We start from the raw sequence: 22604 nt of genomic DNA, 5'->3' as shown, positions 1-22604 counted from the left end.
GACCATGACTGAGATACTTGCTCCAGTTTGCAGATCTCAGAAATCTCAGATAAACACCTGCACCTATGCTTACATATTCTGGGCTGAATATCCCTCTCCAAGAAAGCCATTTCTACAGCAAATACGTTGGTTTAATTACAAAGGCTTATACAACCTAGTAATTACGATAAAATCAAACCAAACTGATTAAAATAGGTTTTTAAGGTTTTGCCTTTTGCTTATATCTTTGTATGCAGAAATAACTCATACATGCATCTGGATTTCAGTGACTTCTTTAAATCTCCGCAACGTAGAAACCAGAACTGCTGACAGGACATGCATAGTTGCAATACACAAGCTTTTTCTTGTAATCAAAGAGCGTAGAAGACTCAAACCCAAACACTGTATGTCTAGAAGAAAAAAGTAAGATTAATACTGTTGATTATTCAGACATTCTGAGTGGAGTAAACCCGTGACCTAAGCAGTGTTTCATTACTAATATTCCAGAAAGTTATTTGCATAAGCTATTGCAGGGCTGGGCACAACTACAAAGTGGATGAACCAGAGGGCTACGCAGTACTGCAGCCTTTTCTTGCCTTGTAACTTGCAGTACATCCAGTAGTAAAGACTGTAATAGTCAGGTTACAGTTTCTGTGGTTAATCAACCCCTCCTGCCATGCCATTTACCCTCTCCTAACAAAATACCTTACCTACCTTGTTCGTCTGGAAACATCTGTAGGCTGTGAAGCACAGTATCAGTAGCACCTTGTTGGGTTAAAATTTCTAGTGCTCCAGTACACTCAGCTACAGAAGCAAGTAGTTTTAATCCACATTTCTGAATGCTAGGATTTCCAATAAACTAATGGAGAAATGAATATAATATCAGATCAAGTTTGTTCTGCTTACAATGGCAACAGAAGAGCTGCTTGTTCTTAAACTTGTTCTTTAAGAACAAGTGATTGTTTCTCTTAAAGCATGTGAGATGAATTGATATGGCAAGAAATAACAATAACCATCATTTAAAAGATGTTCCCTTTCAGCTGCTCATAAACTCCCCAGACTTCCGCTTTTGATTCTGAAAATATTCTCTAGCCAGTTTTCTAATGCAGAGTGTTGGTTTTTTTTTCCCCTCAGAGTTTTGGTACAACCATTCATGAGTTACCTCCATGTTGCTAGGACAAGGAGAGTGAGAAAATGTACTTCCTTTGTGGTTAAAAGGGAAGATAAAAGGGGTTATCTGAGAATGGGCATAACTGATAAACATAGTGGCAACTGGAAATCTGAAAAGATAAAGGTATGATGTAACATACCTATTACCACACCTCATCAAGGTTTAAAAGCTTTGGGTTTAGTTATTTTTCCTAATATTCTCTCACTTATAGATCGAGGAAATCTAGAAGAGGCCTAGATCTGAAAGGATGCATAACTGTCACAGTGACTTGCAAATATGCAAATTTGTTTCAGTGGAGTAACACCCATCTTCCTCCTTATTCTCTCTCTAGTTTCTCATTAAAATGTTACTTTTTAGCCCTTTTGGCTGATAGTGTAGTACCCCACAAGACAAACTAGCTGGGTCACAAAAAGCAATCAGGATGGTCACAAAACGCTAGAGACTGTAATACACTCTGAAGCAAAAATTATTTCACTTCCTATATCCTGTATCTTTTTAACAAATGTAAGACAAATTTTCTATTTGTCAAGCCTAAAATTCTTGAGAGACTTCTAAAAATTTGTGAATTGCTACATTTTGATTGTGGTCATGCAAATCTTGTAAACCTTGTAGAGGTGTGATTCTTATGAAGGCCATGAAGTTAAACTTTTCCTCTCACTGGGATTTAAGGTTAATTTGCTGCACGAAGTACCCAGTGTTTTCTTTGTTTTGTCTGGGTCTGCTTCAGACTTTCACTTTTTAGCTTCTCCTTTAAGGCAAATGATAAATGAAATGAAGATTAATTCTATCAAACTAATACAAAAATCAGTGTGAAACTAAAATGTACAAGTGATTCACCATTGCAAGTGTAAAACAGTAACAAAATTCTTTAGAATAAAGATTTAACTATACCCTGTTCAAAGCACTGAGCACCAATGAGTGAGTTCCCTCCAATAGACACTGGCTTTTAATGACTTTTACTGTAAGTGCAAAAGCAGCATCTCCCATGTCGCTAGAAGAACCATTCTGGTGCTTGCTCTTTGGATCTGCAACAATGGAAAACAGCCTATTCTCAGAATAACAGATTTAGTATTCTCACTAGTATTAACCCAGTATTATTAACCCAACATAACAATCAAATTGAACACACAAGTGACTCAGATATTTCAAATCTTGTGACATTTTCAGAATGCTGTAGCTAGAAACTGGATTCCCTCCAGATGCACATTGTAGTCCAAGTACATTGTGTTTAAAATTACGATTTCACCATATGTTTGCTCACTGCTTAATGTGAAAATACAAAATCGTGCCCAAGAATTTTGCTTAAGGTATATTGCAATGTATTACTTTTGTGAGCTTGGTGTTCCTGATACCTACTTCAGAAAGCCTCTTCCTTCTGGAAAGGAGACATTACAAAGAAACTACAAATTAGTTGTCCCTTCTCACTTGGCAGCGTATCATAAGCTAAATTTCACCCACAGATCTCCTTAAGTGGAAGATAAGCACAAATAAAAGAATAGAGAAAGGTCTTTCAGATTTACCTTTCTTGTCTTTACTGGCACTTGCATTCAAGTGGCACTACAACAAGTTCCCAGAAATCCTTTAAAGGTCACTTCAGCATTCATATTTGTTCCAATTACTAACTTCCCCATGAATTACTTTTTATTCCCTAATTAACCTGCAAGTTCCAAGATCCAGCTGGCACTCTGTTTGATTACACTTTTGAAGGGCCTCATTTCTAGGTTACTAGGGGGGGAAAAGTGCCTTGTCTACATGCTGGATTATGTGTATCAAGCTTCAATACTCCTGTTTATTGAAAAAAAGGAAAGCATTAGGATTATAAGTCAAAGAATAGAAGGAAACTGAAAACCTGAAATTAGTCTGTACATTAGCTAAGTTACTAGTTTCAGACTTACTGGTTTTATAAACGTTCAACTAAAACTGTTGAGATACTTGCAAAAAGATGTTCTGAAGAAAAAAATATTAGTAACCCATGTCTATACTCTCACACTTAACATTAGAGAAAATAAACAGGATATACAGCAGTAAACTGGTAAGAAATGTTAAAACTTTACCCAAATTCCATTGCTGATATAGAAGTAACAAAGAACATATTTTTCCCACCATGGATTGTCTTTAAAGAGGTTTTGTTTATTTTTTTAAAGGAGTTTTTAAGCTGATGAAATCAAGGGGAAAGCAGCAGTGAGAATATGGTTTTGTTACCTTCAATGCCTCAAAGTTTTCCTCCATTGTGTCTGTTCTTAAAGACTTAAAGTTATTCTCTGCTATGTACAGAACTCAAATAAATTTTTTTGAAGTTCCATTAAAGGCTGTCTCATTAGATAAGAAATACTAAATCCCAGCTATCTAATTCTGTTCTCTGATTTAGTGTATAATGCTGCACTGATTATATTGTTGGATGACTCACCAGGCATCATAAAGTGTAAAAGGACTCGAAGTGCTTCCAATTGTACAGAGAGTGATTTTTCATGTTTCTTCATGGCTTTTACAACTTCTGATATGGCTACTGTCATTACATCCAGATGAGGGAAACTGAAAATATTGTTTAGAAAATAAAAGAATGCATTACCAAATTTTCATTTTTCCTGCCTTAACTAACACTGTGTGATAACCCTTTAGGACGCCCTAAATCTGGTTTGAGCTATGAAATAGAAATGAAACTATGGCATTTTTCTTCATCACAGTAAATATATTATTTTCATGCTATCCCATGGCCAAAGGCCACTACTTAACATTAGAAGTTATTTTATTCTATCATTTTATAGTACTTTGTATTCCTGCCAATATGTATATGGAAGTTTTGAGATGTTCTTCACTATAAAATGAAATTATTCATAGACTGAGAGGGGATCTGATCAGTGTTTGTAAATATCTGAGGGGTGGGTGTCAAGTGGAGGGGACCAAGCTCTTCTGGGTGATGGACAGTAATAAGACAAGAAACAGTGGGTTAAAACTTGAACATAGAAGATTTCACCTCAGCATGAAGCGAAACTTCTTTACAGTTTCGCTGTCACAGTGAGGGTGACAGAGCACTGGAACAGGCTGCCCAGAGAGGTTGTGGAGTCTCCTCTGGAGACTTTAAAAACCCACCTAGATGCATTCCTGTGCAGACTACCCCAAGTGATCCTACTTTGGTAGGGGGGTTGGACCTGATGATGTCTTGAGGTCCCTTCCACCTCTAATGTACTGTGATAAGAAGTTCCATTACTGTATCTTTAGTCTGTTATTTTTACATAGAGAGCTTAGCATATATACATAAAGGTTTCAGGGAACAGTGGAAAAACTTGGCAAGACACTTGGAATCATGTTCCCATCAGTGTTTATGCATCACAAATTTCATTGTTCACTCATGTCCTTCCAGAACATTTGCAAAAGCCAACACAAAAGTAATATTGACACGATGTTATTTTCACAAAGTTAATGCTGTGGGGAATTTCTAAGGTTTCAATGGAAATCAGTGTGACTAACAGGAGGAGACACTACCTAGAGATAGTTTCTTCAAACCTTGCGGCTCAAGAATCACAAAGAGAAGAACATGGAGCTCCACCTGGGCATTTGACTACAGGGCTTACAAAATTCAGGGTCTTGAACAGGACTGTCAGCCTGTGGGCAGTTTTAATACCAGTGAAAAAGTCAGTAATTTAAGTGTAATTCACTTACAGTACTGAATCTCACAAACCTTCACTTTGGAAGTGGCCACATATGTTCTAAGTATATTACCTTCCCTTGAAAACATGATTCAAAACTCTGCAGGCACCTTCAGCCACTTCAGGAGAATGTGGATGTTTCCTCATTATATCCAAAACATTCATGTGTATGCCTTTAGCCAGAAGTGTCTTCCTAATATTTACTACAAACACAAAACAGCAAGCATCCTGTACGTTAATCTCTTTGTTTATGCGTATTTCTCAATAAGGCTTGAAAAAAAGAGAATTTTATTTATTCACTATTTTCTTTGTTAATTTATTTTTTTCTTTGAATAGCCAAAACCATGTTGTAGCTGTAACAGTAACCAATACAGCTCAGAACACTATAAAAAATATTCTATGTTATCATGGTAACTACCATGAACACTTGTCACCACCAGCAGAGTACATCCACTTCAAATAGTTAATTCAAGCAATATTGCCTTGTGTCAGAAGGTTTTCCTACACTTCCTCATGGCTATCATTTCTGGTGTAAGCACATTCACTTAGAGGAAAAAAAAAAAAGAATAAACCATGTTGCTTTAAATTTCCAAAGGAAATCAGAAGCCCCGTTGTCAGCAACAATTTTATGAAAGTACATAGTATAATACATGTTAACAGTATGAATACATTTATGGGATCTATTTATTGATATAGCTATATAAAAATAACTCTAAGACCTTTCCATGGGTCAGCTTTCCTTACTTGGATGGCTCAGTAACCGAGTGATAAAGCAATGTTTTTTCACCTAAAGAACGGTAATTAACTGCGAGTCTTTTTCCTGCTACCTAGCCAGTGGGTTTCAATGTGCAAACAAACAACTACAAACCACTTGAGGTCCATAACCATTTCAAAGGGTTCTGGGAAAGGTATCTAATAAAAGCAGGCCAACAGTCAGTAGGTTTGAATACTCAAACCAAGGATCCATATCTCCATTGAAAAATTGTGAGGGGTCTGCAAACTGAAAAATGTTAGGTACACAATTAGAATCTGCAATGCACGATGGGACACAATGCAGCAATCTGGAAAACTGGTATGCACATGTTTAACTTTCTACACATGATTTGATTCACTGAAGGCTGCAAATCCTGTGTTAAGCAAGAAAGTGGCATTTGTTTGGCTGCAATCCTTACTCACGTGATTTCTTCAACAAATGCTGTTCTTGATGAAATTCAAACATATGATAAATATTTAAACAAGCATACAAAAAGAACACACTCTTTTCACGTCTCCTGATTAAAAAAAAACCCAACCCACAGCTGCAACACAAACTGGCCAAGAGCTCTTCACATAAGTAATATTGTATTTATACAGCAGCACACTGAATATACTTTAACACTACAGCAATAGCTTTCTGTTGAGTTAGAAAGTGAAAATAGTGAAATTCCCTTACCATTTTGTTGTGTCAAAATTGCCAAGGTACTAGCAGCTGCCTGAAACACTTCTTTTGAAGAGGAGTGCATCAGCATGGAAAGCATCACTGCTCTGTCTATTGGGAACCTTTCAGAGAGAGAAACAAATCACTGCACATTGACCATATTACAGAAGTTACTTTATAACTGTAATGCAGTTTTGTAGAAAGGCAGGAAGTGACACAATTGCATTTTCAGATGACTATGCCTTGCTCTTGTAATATGATTCCAGAGCAGCAGCTGACAAAAATTCCTTTGCAACCTATGCATATTAGCCTACTCTGAATCTCATTGAATTCACTTGGAACCATGCTTTCCAAGTGACTTCAGGTCTAGGTGTACAAAACAGGCTTACTAAAATTTGAATGATTAAAATTTAAAGCCCACTCTGAGGAACAGTTTAAGTAAAATGGAAGCCTGGGTGTCATCCACACACGATTCTCCCTGATGAGGCAGCACCCCCTCTACTATGCCCTTACATCTCATCTGTGGAAAAATGAACATGTTTCCAGGCTGCTTACATACTAGACTTTCCCTTAATCCTCTCTATACTTGTTGCAATCAGAGAAGAAATTCCTTGTGAACTGTAAAAATCAGCTCTATTAGACTGCATCTGACCCTTTATTAGTAAACACCAGTGATTTTGCCTGAGTCAAGGTTAGCTTCTTTGTTGGAAAGTGTGCTTTCTCAACTCTTGTTAGCCAGCATGCATTTCATCATATATTAAAAAACAAGAAAGAAAGACAGAAATAATTGAAACATGAGACCCCAAATAGCACAACAGTAGGATTTCTTTTTTATTTTCCAAAAATACAAGATATTAATACTGACTGATTATCTCCATCTCCAATCTTCTCATGAAGGTTGTGCTGATACAGAAACAGATTTTTCAAAGACCAGCATGCAGCCTCCTAAATACAAAATAGGAGGAGACAAAAGAATTAAGAAAATATGCCCATAAAATATTAAAAATACATGGAAAAAAAAAGTATTTTGACTATTTTTCAGTTCATGGGAAAGGTACAAGGCTATTTCTGAAGAAACAAAAAAGTATACAGTGGAGCTACATGAAATTACTGCCAGCCAAAGGCTCTAAGTAACAAATCTCATCTTAACTACCTACATCTGATCCAAAGGAGTAACAGAAATCAGCTGAACAAAAACAGAAAAGGAAAAAAAGGTAAGGCTTTTTCTAAATCTAATCCAGTCCTAAAGGCCTTGTTTGCTCGACGATGTATGGGACAAAGTGATGTTGTTAAATATTTTACTTAATGCAAAATGCAGTCTTCCCATACCCACATCATACAGAAATTCTCACCAGCACATCTGTGTTTTTTCGGTGCAGTTCTAATGCTCTGTAACATGGTTCCAACCAGCATAACTTTTCCTCCTCCTCCTCCTCTTTTCTTTCCTCTAAGTCTCGGTTTAAGAATATTGTTTCAGCTTGAAATAGAAAATATTTACAATAAATTCCTGTTTTGAAAACAAAACATTAATGTCCCTGTAGTCATGGAGGAGGTGCACGCTGCCTATGTGCAAAAATCAGTGGGAGGATTATACTTTTCTGGGAACGAAGAAGTTTTTTGACATAAACTCTATGACAGGTTTGAAAAATGCCTTTAAGGTTTCAAACAATTATAGTGCAGTAAATTAGGTACACAGTTACAGGTCAGTCAATGCTGCCAACATAACTTACCAGCTCTGAACACTGCGATATAAACACAGCCATGTCATAGTAAAACAACAAACTGTAAGCATGTAGGAAATCTTGCTCTGTCAAATCTGTCCTTACCAAAGCTTTCATGTTAAAGAAATGAGGCTGAAAATGCTTACAGGAAATTAACAAGTGGACAGATAAATGAAGCAACTTATTTATCTATTTAGGAAGAGAGGTACTCACTTAGAAGAGCTAAACAACTGAGACCTGCAGCTTGTAACTTTGCATTTTCAGAATAGGTTTTAACAGCCTTCACAATAACTTCTGGAACCTTATGTAATACAAGGATATTGAAAAAGTTTCCTGAAAATACATAAGATATTAAGTGAATACAAACATGTATCTAGAGTTTTACATGCATTTCACAAATTTCTCAGCACTTTGTAGTAAACGTCGGATTTCTTATTACAGGACTTGACACAACAATGTTTTATTTGTGGAAAGGAGGGGTCAAAGATGGAAAGCACTTGGGATCCAGGTTCTTTGTAATTTGTTTTTTTTGCACACTGTCTTCAGAGTAAGAAACATACTGTCAGAGTCTGACTTGCAGACTTCCTGCCAGGAAGCAAACACAGTCCTGGTTTTGAATTCCTGCAACAATTTAATTTATCCTGTCAATCCAAGTGGTTTAACCCTGGTTTGCTCTCTGGTTTTTGACCCTCCCATTAAAGAAATCAAGGTCATTGTTACATATATTGAGTATGTACATCCTAAAATAGTAGAATTACCTTTGGTGAACAATATCTTTAAAACATAAATTTTATGATAAGCTATACTTTATTCTATATTATAGGTTGAATATAGAGAATTGTGCAAAAAGAAAGCAAATGAAGAGAACTTTCCTGCTTGCTGTAAAAGCAAGTATCATGCATAAAATAATACAGTGAGTCATAGTGAAAGACCTGTATCAGTATTTCTCAAACCTTTCAGATGAGGCAAGGGTTTAAGAAGCATCAAAAATACAATTATGAGCAGAAGAAAAGCTGGTTCTGAGTCCTATAGGTGCTGACTACATACAATCACCAAGTATGTACCTCTCCCAGTATTTTATGATTCATTTCAACTAGGCCAAGTAAACAGAATGTTTAAGAACACACTTCAAGGCAAGTCCTTTCCAGAGTCATCATTCTTCTAAAACCCTGGTCTTATCACCTATTACAAGTCCAACTAGAAACAGTATTTTTCTTCTTACCACGTAGTAGTGTGGTCACACTGTATCAGCATTGTTGCTTCTTGCTGTACTTTGATGGAAACGATATGTTTGTGCAAATACACTACTTACCTCACAAAATTAATAATGTTAGGCTGTGAGGGGTAATTTTGTTGGACTTGTGGCTGGCCAAATAGGTTATCAGTCAGTTAAAACTCAGATGACAATCAAATACTATTGTTATTATCAGATTAGCAAAAACACATGACAGTGGTTTTGGAAGTTAGTAAATACTGACTTTACAGTCCACTGCTATTTAACATGGCTTTAGGACAAGTGTCCATCAGAATAATTTGGGAAGCCACGTTGACTATATGGCAACCTTCCAGACTATTTCCAAGAGCACTAACTGGGTAAGTCCTGGGGATTTCTCTTCTCACAGCTCCCCTGAAGTGGCTCCTTATTAAGATGAAGGGCATCTATTTTGCTGAAAGAAGCAGCACATCTTGTGGCTGCTTTACTGCCACTATTACCTCTTGCTCAGCATACACACCTCAAATACTTGACTGCAAGATAGCTGGTCGTGCTTAGGGCAAGATCAAGGCATGTCAGAGTTCCTGTGTCCCCACAAGTGCTTGGTTTCCCTGCCTATTTTCAGTTAGCCTTGCAGGGGAAACCAAAGTTAATGTCACCTCTTGCCCAAAACCTGCAAATATACCTCAGCTTTCTGAAGGGGAACTGAAAATTGCTCTGGGTTGCACGAAGAAGCAGAAATCGATGGTGAAAGGATGGGACTGACTTGATTAAGGGGAGTCATGCACTGGTACTAGCATCTTCAGGCCACCATCTGCAAGAATCAGGGAGTCCAAGTCAAGAGACACTTTAGCTGAGTCATTGATGAAAAGAATCTGCCATGGAACGGTGACTGCTCAGGCAGCTACTCACAGACTTTTTGTATGCAACAGGAGGGAAAACACAGTTATTTTAATTTGAATTTCTATTACGCAGTACATGGCAATTTTTCAGATGAGCTTATCATAGTGTCAAGAGAGGGTATGGAGTTGCCCCCTTTTTGACATTGCCATTTATCTTGATGTGACACTAGCTGATACAAGTCCAGAAAATAAAAGCACTTCAGCCCAAAGTCAAGGGAAGAGCAGGTACCAGTGGTTCTTTCACTCTTGCAGGATAGCGGGTCCCAAAACAGACACCATAGCTGATGGCAGAAATGAAGCAAAGGTCTCTGAGAATTGCAGGGAGGAAAGACAGTTTTGGAGAACATCTCCCAGGTAATTCTGTAGCATCATTTGTTTGTGGCAATTCAAGCAAGAAATAGTAGGAATTTTCTTCCTTTATATAGTAACTATACATACTGATCTCCCATTCTCATCTGGTGCTTCTCCCACTCTTCTGTTTCACTTTTCTTCTCCCTACTTTAGTCTTGATGGCAGCTTCTGTCATTGTTACTGAAGTTTAACACAAAAGGATACTATATTGACAGTGGCCAGGGTTACCTCAGTATGTTTATATCATTAGAGACCTGGAGCTAGACACCACCCTGAGGATTAACCGAAATAGTAGTTCATCTCTTTCCTGTAACACTTGCTATGAGTTAATTCCAACTCTTAAACAGTCAGAGTAAGCTGACCATAAATAACTTTGTGAACTTACCCAATGTAAGCTTATGCAACAAACAGCAACTGACTTCCTGAACTGTTTCACTGTTAGGGAAACTTTTCATCATTTCCACTATAACATTGTAGCAGCGAACATTTCCAGACATAAGCACTTCCACATTGCTGGCTAAAGAAAGAAGCAAAAATTACTCCCCAAGAGAAAAAAAACCCACAATGTTCCTGGCTTCTAATTCAGACTTTATTTAAGTGGATTTATTTATAAAACTGGGTCTATGTTTCAGTTTTTGCCTTGCAACTTCTTTTTGTTTGTTTGTTTGGTATTGCCATAGAAATTGTTAGTAGTCATTAATATCTTCTAAGTTTTCCTTCTTTTCTAGGGCACAAATTACCAAGTTATTCTTAAATTAGTTCTACTGTACACCTATTGTGTGCTGAGGGTAGAGAAATGTTCATCTAATGTTCCTGCAATATTTTGAAAGTCATTGCATATTCTGTATTTCACAGAATCACAAGGGGCTGAGGTTGGAAGGGATCTCTGGAAGTCATCTTGTCCAACTCCACTGCTTAAGCAGCAGGCCCACCAATAGCAGGCTGTATAGGACCACAACCAGTTGGCTTCTGAGTATCTACAAGGATGGAGATTTCACAGTCCACCTTAGCAACCTGTGCTAGTGCTTGGCCACTCTCACCATGTGTGTATTGCTTAATACACAGGCCAAATACAAAAACCAATACAACATTCACAGAAGCCTGCAAAAAGACAGAACTCATCCATTCCTACTCAGGACTGAGAGATCCCACATCTAGTAAGTTAAGGCACAACAGTTTCATGTTATTTAAAACACAGTATATGAAAATTTCCTTGTATGTCTATCCATGGTATGAGTCAGAATATGAACCCAGAAAATCTTAGACAAAATCCTGGCCCCAATGAATGAAACGGAGTCCTGTTACGGACTCCAAAGGAGTTAGCATTGCTCTGCTGAGGTCTACAAACTTTCTTAATAATTCTTTCAACAGCTTGGCTTTCCTGTAAACAATGTAAAATGAATATTCACAACTGTAACATTAAAGATAATTAGTGGTTTAAAAGCAGCAGGAAATCTTAAAAATAATATATCTCTGGATATTAAATAATGATACTCTGTAAAGTTTACTCATGTCATTCTCAACTGAAAACACCTTTTTAAAGGTATGTTCCACAAAACAATATTGCTCAACTTCACAGCAGGTCATCATTTCACAGGTGCCAATTATAAACAGGTGCCAACCATTAATACAGAGAGAGCATAATTAACTGCACACTTAAATCTTGCAAGAACTAAGCAATGGTACATTTGCAGGGACCCACCATTTTGCCAGAAAAGGTAGAGAAAAGGAGGTAGAATGGGTCTCATTTAATCTGAGCTACCAAACCTTGGTCATTTAGGTTCTCAAAACAACTGCTGAAGTTATCCCTGTGGTGATTCACCTCTTAGGGTTAGGTAAATTTCCTCTCAAGGTATCCATTTCTCCCCATGAAACAGAAGAGAAGCCTGGATGGCTGCCTATGACTGCCATTAGATGGCTTACATTTTACACTATGGACTTTGGAGGAGAGTTGTCAGCAAAGCATTTTCTCATTCCATCGAAACTACTGAAATTTGAGAGTTCTTGTACCACACTGGAATAAACTCTTATCCTTCAATTTCTCATGACGTATGAACTGGAGCAAAATCCACCTATGTATTAGTGAAAGAAGGCATAGTAAGGTACAAATCCTTGATGTAACTTTAGAATAAAGGCTTGAACTTCAGGGGATGACATGACAAACATTTTACTACCGTATAAGTTAGACTGAGAAATTACAGTGAACAATTTTTTCCACTTTCTGGTATGTACCATGGCACCCTCAGAAATCAGTATTAAATACCTACTTTAGAGAAGGTCTTCATCATGCCCTTCTCTTGGTATGTTTTGTACAAGTACTTACTATTTCAAAAAGCACTTAGTGTTTGGCATCCTCTTCCTTAGAAAAAGGCATGACACCTGGGCTAAATTATTTCTTTTAACAGAACACTGAATAGCAAGAACTCTGAGAAACAGAAACTAAATGGAGTCTTAAAACATGGGACACTCCAGACTAGTTCTTGCTCTGTGGCATACATGGGGCTAGCACAGTTCCTATAGTCAGACAGGTTGTATGAGCCAGGCTTTATGAGGGACAACGCCTGCTGGAGTACAACATTATGTACTCATGGAAGACATGGAAAGCAGGACTCAGCTCTGTGTTTGCCAAAATTGTGACTACCAATGGGAAGCAATCACAACTGTGATAACAAGATGAAATTGCTGCCATACTTTCAAGCATTAAAAAACAGACTTCAGCCTCTACAACCCTGATGAGCATCTCTGATATCACTTCAAGCAGACAGAAGTCTCTTTCTGTTCTTTGTAAGTTTTCAGCTTTGTAAGAACAGCTGATTATGAAAATGACAAAACAGTATTTCCCAAAGAAAACAGGAAAATGAGTTGTCTGGCAACTCCCAACCAGTTCAGATTTTTTTCCAGCTACTGAAAGATAACCACAAACTGAAGTGAGAATCGTGATGGATGCTATGGGAGAGGAGGAACTGAAAACAACTTCCAATACGTATAACGAACTTACGTGGACCAGCCAAGGAATGTAATGAATAAAGAGCAGGAAGAATCACCTCTTCTTTCTCTGGAAACTCTTTAAATACTTGCAGTATGATCATATGATCTTTGCTTTCAACAAATTCAGTCAGCTGCTCTTCTGGAACTAAATTGAAAAGAGATAGTCTGTTTTGACGAAAGAATTCGTATCCTGGTACAACATCAGAAAACACAATTGTTTTCATCAAGCTTCTTCACATTTCACAGAAGGCACTCTCCATACACATTGACTTCCACAGTTACGACTCCTTCAATATAAATGGACCTATTTTATGAAGATCATTTTCTAGCCTAGACTTGATGTAACTGAGCTCTAACTTTGAAATGCTTCCCTGTGATCCTACATTAAAAAAAAAAAAAAAAAAAAAAGGTCTTTCAGTCTTTTTCACATAATATCACAGTATCACTGAGGTTGAAAGAGACCTCAAAGATCATCGAGTCCAACCTGTCACCACAGACCTCATGACTAGACCATGGCACCAAGTGCCATGTCCAATCCCCTCTTGAACACCTCCATGGACGGTGACTCCACCACCTCCCTGGGCAGCCCATTCCAATGACAAATGACTCGCTCAGTGAAGAACTTTCTCCTCACCTCAAGTCTAAACTTCCCCTGGCACAGCTTGAGACGGTGTCCTCTTGTTCTGGTGCTGGTTGCCTGGGAGAAGAGACCAACCCCTTCCTGTCTACAACCACCTTTCAGGTAGTTGTAGACAGCAATGAGGTCACCCCTGAGCCTCCTCTTCTCCAGGCTAAACAATCCCAGCTCCCTCAGCCTCTCCTCATAGGGCTTGTGCTCAAGGCCTTCAATGAACTTCAAGTATTTCTCACTGAGACAGTAGACCAGTGAAGGAAAGGCTAAGCATACAGTAAAAATAATTTTATTGAATGCACTTTGCATGCTGCATGATTTTATTCCACTTCTCAACTTCCTGTTGATAATGGAGTTCCTTCCATACTGCGATACTTCACTGCGATAACAGTTTAACACTTTTCCATCCTTCTTTCCTGTCATTTGTGCTGAAAGGAATGCATAGCTGTGCAATGGACTAGATTTGGAAAATTATTCTGCTTACAAAATTTAAAATATGTTGTTCTTTCTCAACCTGGATCAGTTCCCTTATCTGGCCCCCTCCCAATCTATACATTTTTCTATACATTTTCCTAACCTAATAAACTACAAAATATAAATACCTTTCTCAAAAAGTTTGTGTAATGCTTTACATCCATGTTGCTGGATCTCTTCATTTGTAGGGAAGGTGTGCATGGCATTAAATACCAAGGAAAAAACATCCACTTCTTCTTCCAAGAGTAGGAAAGCAATAATATCTGAATAGGAAAAGAGATGTTGCACTGAATAGTCCTCAACATTTTTATTGGAGCACTATCTTTAACCATTAAAACCCAAAATTCATTGGTATTGCCCTTAAAATTTACTGTGATCCCCCAAATTCAGGTTTCTGTATAGCACAAGAGGACATTATCTCTTTAGGTAATTATTTTTTAACTAAAACAAAGATATCCAGAAACATTACTGCCAAAAAGAGCTTCCCCTCTCCATTCTTGTTTCCACCAAACACTGCTTTGCCTAATTGATCCCTCAATGCCAGTTCAACTTACTAAACTGTCAGAAAATGAACACACCCAAAATTCCTTTTCACAGTCACAGCAAGCTAAAAAGATGAACAAAGAAGTAAGTTTGGTAGAAGCAAGGGGACAGGACTACACTACCTGACAGAAGCAAGAGGGGATTTGAAGTGTACCTGTTAGCTACAGTGAGCCATGAATCAGACCATCTCTATCAGGAAACTGTATTTTCACTGTCTCAGGCATTTGTTTAGCCTGAAACTGAATAATTTCAGTACCTGTTAAGATCAGGTCTTTGCAGAGCAGAATAACAGAAAAGCCAGAGATGATTTACTGTTTTCAGAAGTAATAAGTAACCAGTACTGAAGGAAGTAAATCAGAATGTCACCACATTTAGACTGGTGTGGGAAAAAACCCAACTTTTACTCATTTTACTTAATTATTCTACAGCAAGTATGTGTGTCTATGCTAATAACAAGTTTACAAGATTAGTTGAGCATGCTCTTCAACAGCTTTGCAATTTGGAGACTCCTTCCTACCTGAGTAAAAAGCATTCAGATCACAGCTCTTATTATTTTCTATACAAATATATACAAGTACAAATAACAAGAGACTTTATATAATAAAAGTGAGAAAAATGAGGCCCGACGCTTTACACTACAGCTCTGTGTTTTAAAAGCTTGGACAAAGTAGGAACATAAAACATACAGTACCTGACATGAGGAGAAGATTTAATGCTTTTAGTCCTATTACTGAGAGATTTATATTTCCTTTGTGGACTGTAAGCATTTTAAGAATTTGCCTAAAAATTAAAACCAGAAAAAAGGGGGAGGAAAGTTAAGGCTAAAGAAATATTAACATACACAACACTGATAATCAAACATTAACCTTAAAAACAAAAATACATAAGTTAGAAAAAAACTTTTAAATTTCCTGGTTTTTTAAAAGAAAATTCAGTTTATGGTTTTAAGTTAGTAATGAAGTAATGCTGTCCTTCTAATAATTTTCATACTTTGTTAAAATAATGATGTGCAAGTTTTCAATTTTACTTTAATTTTTCATTAACTAATATAATAGTAACTCTACAAGGGACAAGTCACACTTAGGATGGCAGTTACTCTAAAGAAAGCAGGGCTGTATAGTGCAGCAGGCTGTGGACAGTATGTTCCTTTGTGTTTGTTGCCAGAATTAAGCTATGGTGAACAATCAAGGGACTGCTGGAAGAGAAGCAGCAGTTTCCCAGTCAGAGAACTTGACCAGCATCTTGAAGAAGTCTTAAGCTTCCACCATAGGGCACTTCCATGATGCTGGACAAATCACTAAAAAGAAACATTTAGTAGACTGTCAGTTGTATATTCCTTACTTTTTGGGTGGCCCAACTTGAGAATTAGGAATATTAACCTCTGAAATGCTGCATCAGAGGCAACTGAAGTTGAATATTTAAACAGAGAGAGACAAATAACGCTACATAGTCTGGAAAATCCAGTGCACGTATCAAACTGGACACTATCCTGTCAACATGCCAGCTCAGGATACAGAGTTGGCTAAAAATCTGTCAGTGAGAAGGAATTGTGTACAGCAATGTTATCAACAGATCTTTAATGAAGTTTAAATTTGAAAAGGATGCTTTGCTCAACTGCTCACACTGCATGGGCTCTGAAAAGGCTATGGGAAAGACCAGCCCAAAAGAGTAATTTTTCTGGGTCCCAAGAATGAATAGCTCTCAGAATAAGTCTCAGTCAGTTCACAAGTCCCCAAGTTGCCCAAGAAATTGTTACTAGCTTTACAGCTTCAGCTCAGTTATTCCTTACTCATGAAAAGCAATCAAAATCACTTTCAATTCTTAACAAAAACTGCCAATGCTTGTTTCAAGGAAGTTTATTCTCTTGCTGATCTAACCATTGTAAAACAAATAAGCCCTCCCAAAACCACACTGCATCTTCATGCAAATGATCTCACAATAGCAGCCTAAGGAAGGGGACAGTGAGATCAATAGAAGTAGAGGCAGATTCACCAGCCAAGTTACAAGGCTGCAGCTTCTAGTTGTCATTATCAGCCCTAAATGAGGCAATCTATCCAAGTGAGAGAACACCAAACCAAGCCCTTTCCCCCTATTTGTATTATAGCTAACCTATGTGGCTTTTCACCCTATCTAACCACAGCCATCCAAAAAACAGTTGGTTAGGCTCCCTCAACAGTTACTGAATGGAGACAAGCAAGTCCAAACCAGTTTGCTCCAGGGTAATGGAATGAACCATCCTGTTTGAAGGTAACTGTGTCTGTTGACCTCACAGTAGCTGAGGTGATCAGTTAATTACAACCAACAACTAAGATTAGGTGTGACAAATATCCTTACTCTCAATTTGCCCTACTTCATGCTTATGGATACCGTATCTGTAAAGAACACACACACACAGCCATTCAGGTAATAATGTATCTGTTTATTAAACTAGAAGACATTGATAATCACAGAATCCCAGCATCACTTAGATTTGCAGGGACTGCTGGATGTTTCCTATTTCTACTCCTCTGCTCAAAGCAGGGTCAACTACAGCTGAGTACTCAGGGACATTATCCAGTCAGGTTCTGAGTATCTCTAAGGCTTGAGACTTCACAACCTCTCTAGGCAACTTGTTCTACTGTTTGATCAACCTCACAACAAATGGGTTTATTTCTTTTGTTTTGCTTGGTTTTAAAAAAAAATGTTTAAGTGGAATTTCCTATTTATTTGTGGCCATTGCTTCTCATCCTGTCACTGGGCACCGCTGAGAAAAGCCTCCTTTACTTTCACCATCAGGCATTTAGACACAGATAAGATCCCTGCTTGTGAGTATCCCATTCTGAAGGCCAAAGAAACCCACAAAATCATTCAATCATTTAGAAGCTGATGTAATAAATTTATATAAATGTATTTCATTGCACACAGACACTGCCATGATAACCAGCATTCCAGAAGACTCATTGTACACCAAATACTTACTGGTGAACACCCAGTACTTCCCAGTCCTTCCCAACATCCTTGGGAGCTATGTTCTGTAGAGTATTTGGACAAATTTCTATTAATTTACAAAGAAGTGACCAACCCATCTGTAAAATGAAAACACAGCTATTTCAGAATACACATTCTGTTAGGAACTTTCATGGTGTCTTCTAACATTCTTGGCTTTTGGAAGAAAGATGTTTTGTAAAGTTATCTAGTTAAATTAACAAGGGAAAAGTAACACAAGGCAAAACAAATAACATAAATGTTAAAAGATGGAGGTAAAACAGATATGCTAATTATTTTGAATCCAACAGAAATGTAAATGACTACTTCCAAAGAACATAAAAGGAAATTTCTAACCCTCCAGCCCACAAGACTGCGGAGACATGGGATTGCAAGTGTGGTAGAGTAAGGCCACCCACAGGAATAGCATAGGCTTGAATCTAGATAGCTTTCATGACAGCTTCAGCAAGTATGAAAAGGGTGATGTAGCTCCCTTGGAAATGGAATTCACAGGATTACAGCATGATAGGGGTTGAAAAGAATTCTGCTCTTACCTTCCACGTACTTGGTTACAGGGGCTATGTTCATGCTATCTTCAGTAGTTTTGTTTCTCTTTTGGTATAGATTTGCAGAGCCAAATGTTTTAAGAGAATTACTATTAATGTCTGCAGACTTGATCATGAACCAATTTCCATGATCTCCTCTTGCTTGGATAGCAAGCTGGCTGGCTCAACATGAGAGTGCAAATCAATTACTCTGGGTGTTTGTGAAGATTAAGCTGGTCTGTATAACTGACTAAACATAGATGCAAAGAATAGTCTTAGTACCTATCAGTCTTCCCCAAGATAATGACACGTAATTATGTAATTTTCCACATTCCAAGCAAAACAGAGTTCATCAGTGACAATCAGTCAGGTGTAAATTTCAAATCTGCATGGCAAAGACGTTGTAGAGGCGACCACTAATTCAAACACCACATTCTGATTAGAAAATATTTTATTTTTAGAAGTCTCACTTCATGTCATTCTAACTGTTCTTGTACAATCTAGAACCAGATGAAAATTACCTTAATGACTTTAGAAAATTCCTTTTGGTATTAAAACTGTTTCTGATAAAATTTAGATTTCCATTAAACATTTTTATTTGGATGGTTGTGACAAACATTAATAAGAAATGTGGATGCTGACATGTTGGCTATCCTACAATATTAAAATCACAGCCTGAGGCAACAGAGAGAACACACAACAATAATGTTCTTTTAAACATTTCAACAGGTCCCTATACATGGAAACAGCTGGTGGCAGCACTGAAACTTGCTATTTTTAAATCAGACCCTTTTAATTCATAGCATGCAATGAATTTATATTACATTAAGTTATATCTTCTATGTCAGACAATAAAACTCAGGCGACTGCACTTTACTTGAGCATAAACATATTTTGCTCCAGAGTTTCCAGTGTGCTCCAATTATTGCCAGAGTAACCACTGAAAGTCACCTATTTTACTTTAAGGCACTATTGACCTTCCAGACCAGTACTTTCCTACTTCTAAAGAAGCTCACAGAGTTCATGCCTGTAGTTCAACTTGCACCGGTACTTGCAATATTTATCCATTAAGCAAATTTACTCTGTACAAGCCAGTGGAGCAGCAGCACAACATGCTTTGTAACCAGTTAAGGAGGGGAGGAAATGAAAATTTTCATTTCAGATATGCCCCTTACTGTGTTTATTCTCCTACATGAGTCAATTTTATTACACCACCACAAGAAAAAGTGGTTGATTAATCAATTTATTCAATGAAAAGTCATTAGTAATGAGACCACACTGAAACCAGGACTACATTACTTCACCACTGCCATAAAGTGAGGATTGTGTACTAACAAAGATTGTAAACAAGTCACAGTGAATGAAGCAAGAAGACAGCTCTACTAACATATGGTTAATGTTTGCAAGTATCACAACTGCACAGGCTATGAATTTCATACTTTATTATAATGTAGTAATGCAAAGGAGCTCCAAAACTTCTAAACAGAAACATTGTCAGATGCAAGTGTAGGCATAGATAAGACTAAATATCCATTTGAATTCTATATTAAATCAGAGTGAAGCATTTTTAACATTGTCAAAAAAGTAATCAATCACTATCTTCCTTAGGCACTTCAAATTTTTGTGCTGCCGTTTCAGACCAACTATTAATTGTGGTTATATTTAATATTTTTTACTTCCTTGTCTAAAGCTTCCATTTGCTTCCAACTGAGTTGTGCTTCATTAATGTGAATGGGAAACTTCAACCCACCACAGGTTTATACACTGTTATCTACATAATATGCTCTATCCTGAAAATAACTGCTTGTTCAACCTTCTGTATTTCTCACAACTGAATAGTATAAGAAGTTAAAACTTCAGACTCTACACAAATATTTAATCTCCAAAGGAAACCTGAAGTCACTGTTACTCCTAATTAAACTCTACACAAGTATATTTTCATATTTTAATGTAAATTTTATGCTTTTAACCTCCAGCTAAATTCTATTAGGAAAACAAGCAAACAAACAAAAAGCACACACAAAAACCCCCTCCTACCCTTAAAATATACTATTATTTAAGAGGCATTTATAATGTAATTTGTGTTTTGCCTTCTAGCTGAATTGAAAATAGTCAAAAAAAAAAAAAAAAAAGGCCCAAGTATTGTAACCATACAAACAATCTTAATAAAAAAAGGAAAAAAAAACCCAACACAACAACAGTGATTTGTAGAGACATCTTAAGTTTATAAACATCCTTTAAAGTGAACATAGTCAGAAATGTAATACATTCCTGCCAGGAAGGAGCTGTTTCATATGACAACACTGAATTGTGCAAATGCCAAACCTAACCTAAATGGGCCAATGTTAACTTATAGGAGTACCCAAGCAGAAGCTTAAATCACAGAATCTACTCTCAGCTAAAAGATAGGGCTTTCCTCTCGAAAAAAAAAAAGGGGGGGGGGCTAGTACAAGTCTCTTTCAAGGACTGGGCTACATATGCATGAATTCATATTACAAAGTTCTGGTTTTCAGAACTTTGATCATGGCAACATTCAGTACCGACACATTGAAAACATACTAGATAACATTATTGGTAATTTAGAAGCCTATGTCATACAGTATTCACGTTGCGCAATTTGTATTCTCTACCTCGTCTTCTTCTGCTTATTTTAAAGTAGAGATGCAACGAGTGGTACCTGCAAAAAGCTCCAACACCTGTTCCTTTGAATGCAAGCGGATACACAACCCTTTTATAAATTGACAGCAGTTCATAAAGTGATCAAGAAGTGATCAAGAGACAAGAAGTTAAACAAACAAGCGGAGCAGTAACTTTTATTCCGGGAAAGGACTGCGGTATTCGCCTCAGCCTAAGGAGCGACGCCGGAGAGCCGCGAAGGCGGCCCCGGCCCCCGCCCTCCTGTGACCCCCCAGCGCCGCGCCGCCCCTACCTGCTGCACGCAAGCCGCTCCCGGGTACAGGTCCACCACTAGCAGCAAGGGTACATGGACATTTTTGCCGCTGAAGAGCCGGGGAGCTGTAGGGGGCACAGAGACAGGCCGCATTAGACCGGCGGCAGGAGCAGCTCGGCAGAACGGCCCGATCGCCAGCGCCTTACCGCTCTGCCCGGCCGCCAGCTCCAGCAGGTCGCTCAGGGTCTGCACCAGCGTCTCCAGCCGCTTCCTCTCCTGGACGTTTTGTAACCGGACGACCAGCTTCTTCAGGGCTTCTTCCTCCCTCACGGCCGCCGCCTCCTCCTCAGGGCCGGCACTGGCCATGGCCGACCCGCCGCCCTGCGTGGCGGCCCCTTCACCCCATCCGCCGCTACCGCGGCCTGTGCGAACGAGGGCTGGGTGACGCGGGCTCGTCCCGCCGCAGCCGCCGCGCTGCGCAGCCACAGCCGCCCGCCTGACCGGCGTCACGCGGCTGTTTCGAGCCACCCTTCCCGCTGCCACACGCCCCTCCTGACGTACCGCTCCAGGGACGCTACCGCCTCGATAGCTCAGACTCTGCGGGCGGGCGGACACCATTAGAGGGCGCCAACGTCTCTAGCATAAAAGCCCGTCAGAACAAGCTGGAGAAGTGGGCCCCGGGTTAGATTGAACAAGGTCCTGGGTCAGGGCAATCCTCACTGTCAATACAGGCTGAGGGAAGATGTGATAGAAAGCACAGTGCGAAAGAGGACTTGGTGGTATTGGTGGGAAAAAAGCTAGACATGAGCAAACAATGCGCACTTGCAGCCCAGAAGGTGAGACCTCAGCTGGAATACTGTGTGCAGGTGTGGGATCCCCAACACATGATGGAGCAGGTCTAGAGGAGGGCCATGGCAACGATCGGAGGGCTGGAGCACCTCTCCTATGGGACAGGCTGACAGCGTTGGGGTTGTTCAGACTGGAGTAAGTTCAGCGGCATAATTTTTTTCACCTGTAACAGCCAATAGCTGATGTTTTTTGTTCTTTCAGACCAATATCTATTTCACCAGATTGTGCCCACTTTTTCAGATAAGTTACTGTTACAGTTTCTTGGGTTTTGTGCTTGGCAATGGTGTCTTGGGATGTCTGTGTTTTCTAGGTACACTCC

The 22604-nt window shown here is 38.6% G+C and overlaps 1 protein-coding gene across 1 annotated transcript in view; it reads right to left on the bottom strand.

The window, feature by feature from the left end:
• The window catches only part of LRRK2 (leucine rich repeat kinase 2), a 59604-nt gene extending 37638 nt beyond the window's left edge, over positions 1-21966 (bottom strand). Inside the window, exons 1-16 of the mRNA XM_054177929.1 lie at positions 21643-21966; positions 21476-21561; positions 17996-18102; positions 15729-15817; positions 14623-14757; positions 13400-13534; positions 10787-10918; positions 8149-8268; positions 7567-7691; positions 7080-7159; positions 6230-6336; positions 4871-5000; positions 3558-3682; positions 2042-2175; positions 694-838; positions 250-389 (exon numbers count right to left, since the gene is read on the bottom strand). Coding sequence (XP_054033904.1) covers positions 250-389; positions 694-838; positions 2042-2175; positions 3558-3682; positions 4871-5000; positions 6230-6336; positions 7080-7159; positions 7567-7691; positions 8149-8268; positions 10787-10918; positions 13400-13534; positions 14623-14757; positions 15729-15817; positions 17996-18102; positions 21476-21561; positions 21643-21802 — 1950 coding nt within the window. The 5' untranslated portion in view covers positions 21803-21966. The remainder of the gene's footprint in view (positions 1-249; positions 390-693; positions 839-2041; positions 2176-3557; positions 3683-4870; positions 5001-6229; positions 6337-7079; positions 7160-7566; positions 7692-8148; positions 8269-10786; positions 10919-13399; positions 13535-14622; positions 14758-15728; positions 15818-17995; positions 18103-21475; positions 21562-21642) is intronic.
• Positions 21967-22604: the final 638 nt, after the last annotated feature.

Source organism: Dryobates pubescens, chromosome Z (genome assembly GCF_014839835.1).
Source record: "Dryobates pubescens isolate bDryPub1 chromosome Z, bDryPub1.pri, whole genome shotgun sequence".
NCBI lineage: Eukaryota > Metazoa > Chordata > Aves > Piciformes > Picidae > Dryobates > Dryobates pubescens.
This window is presented reverse-complemented; position numbering and strand designations above follow the sequence as displayed.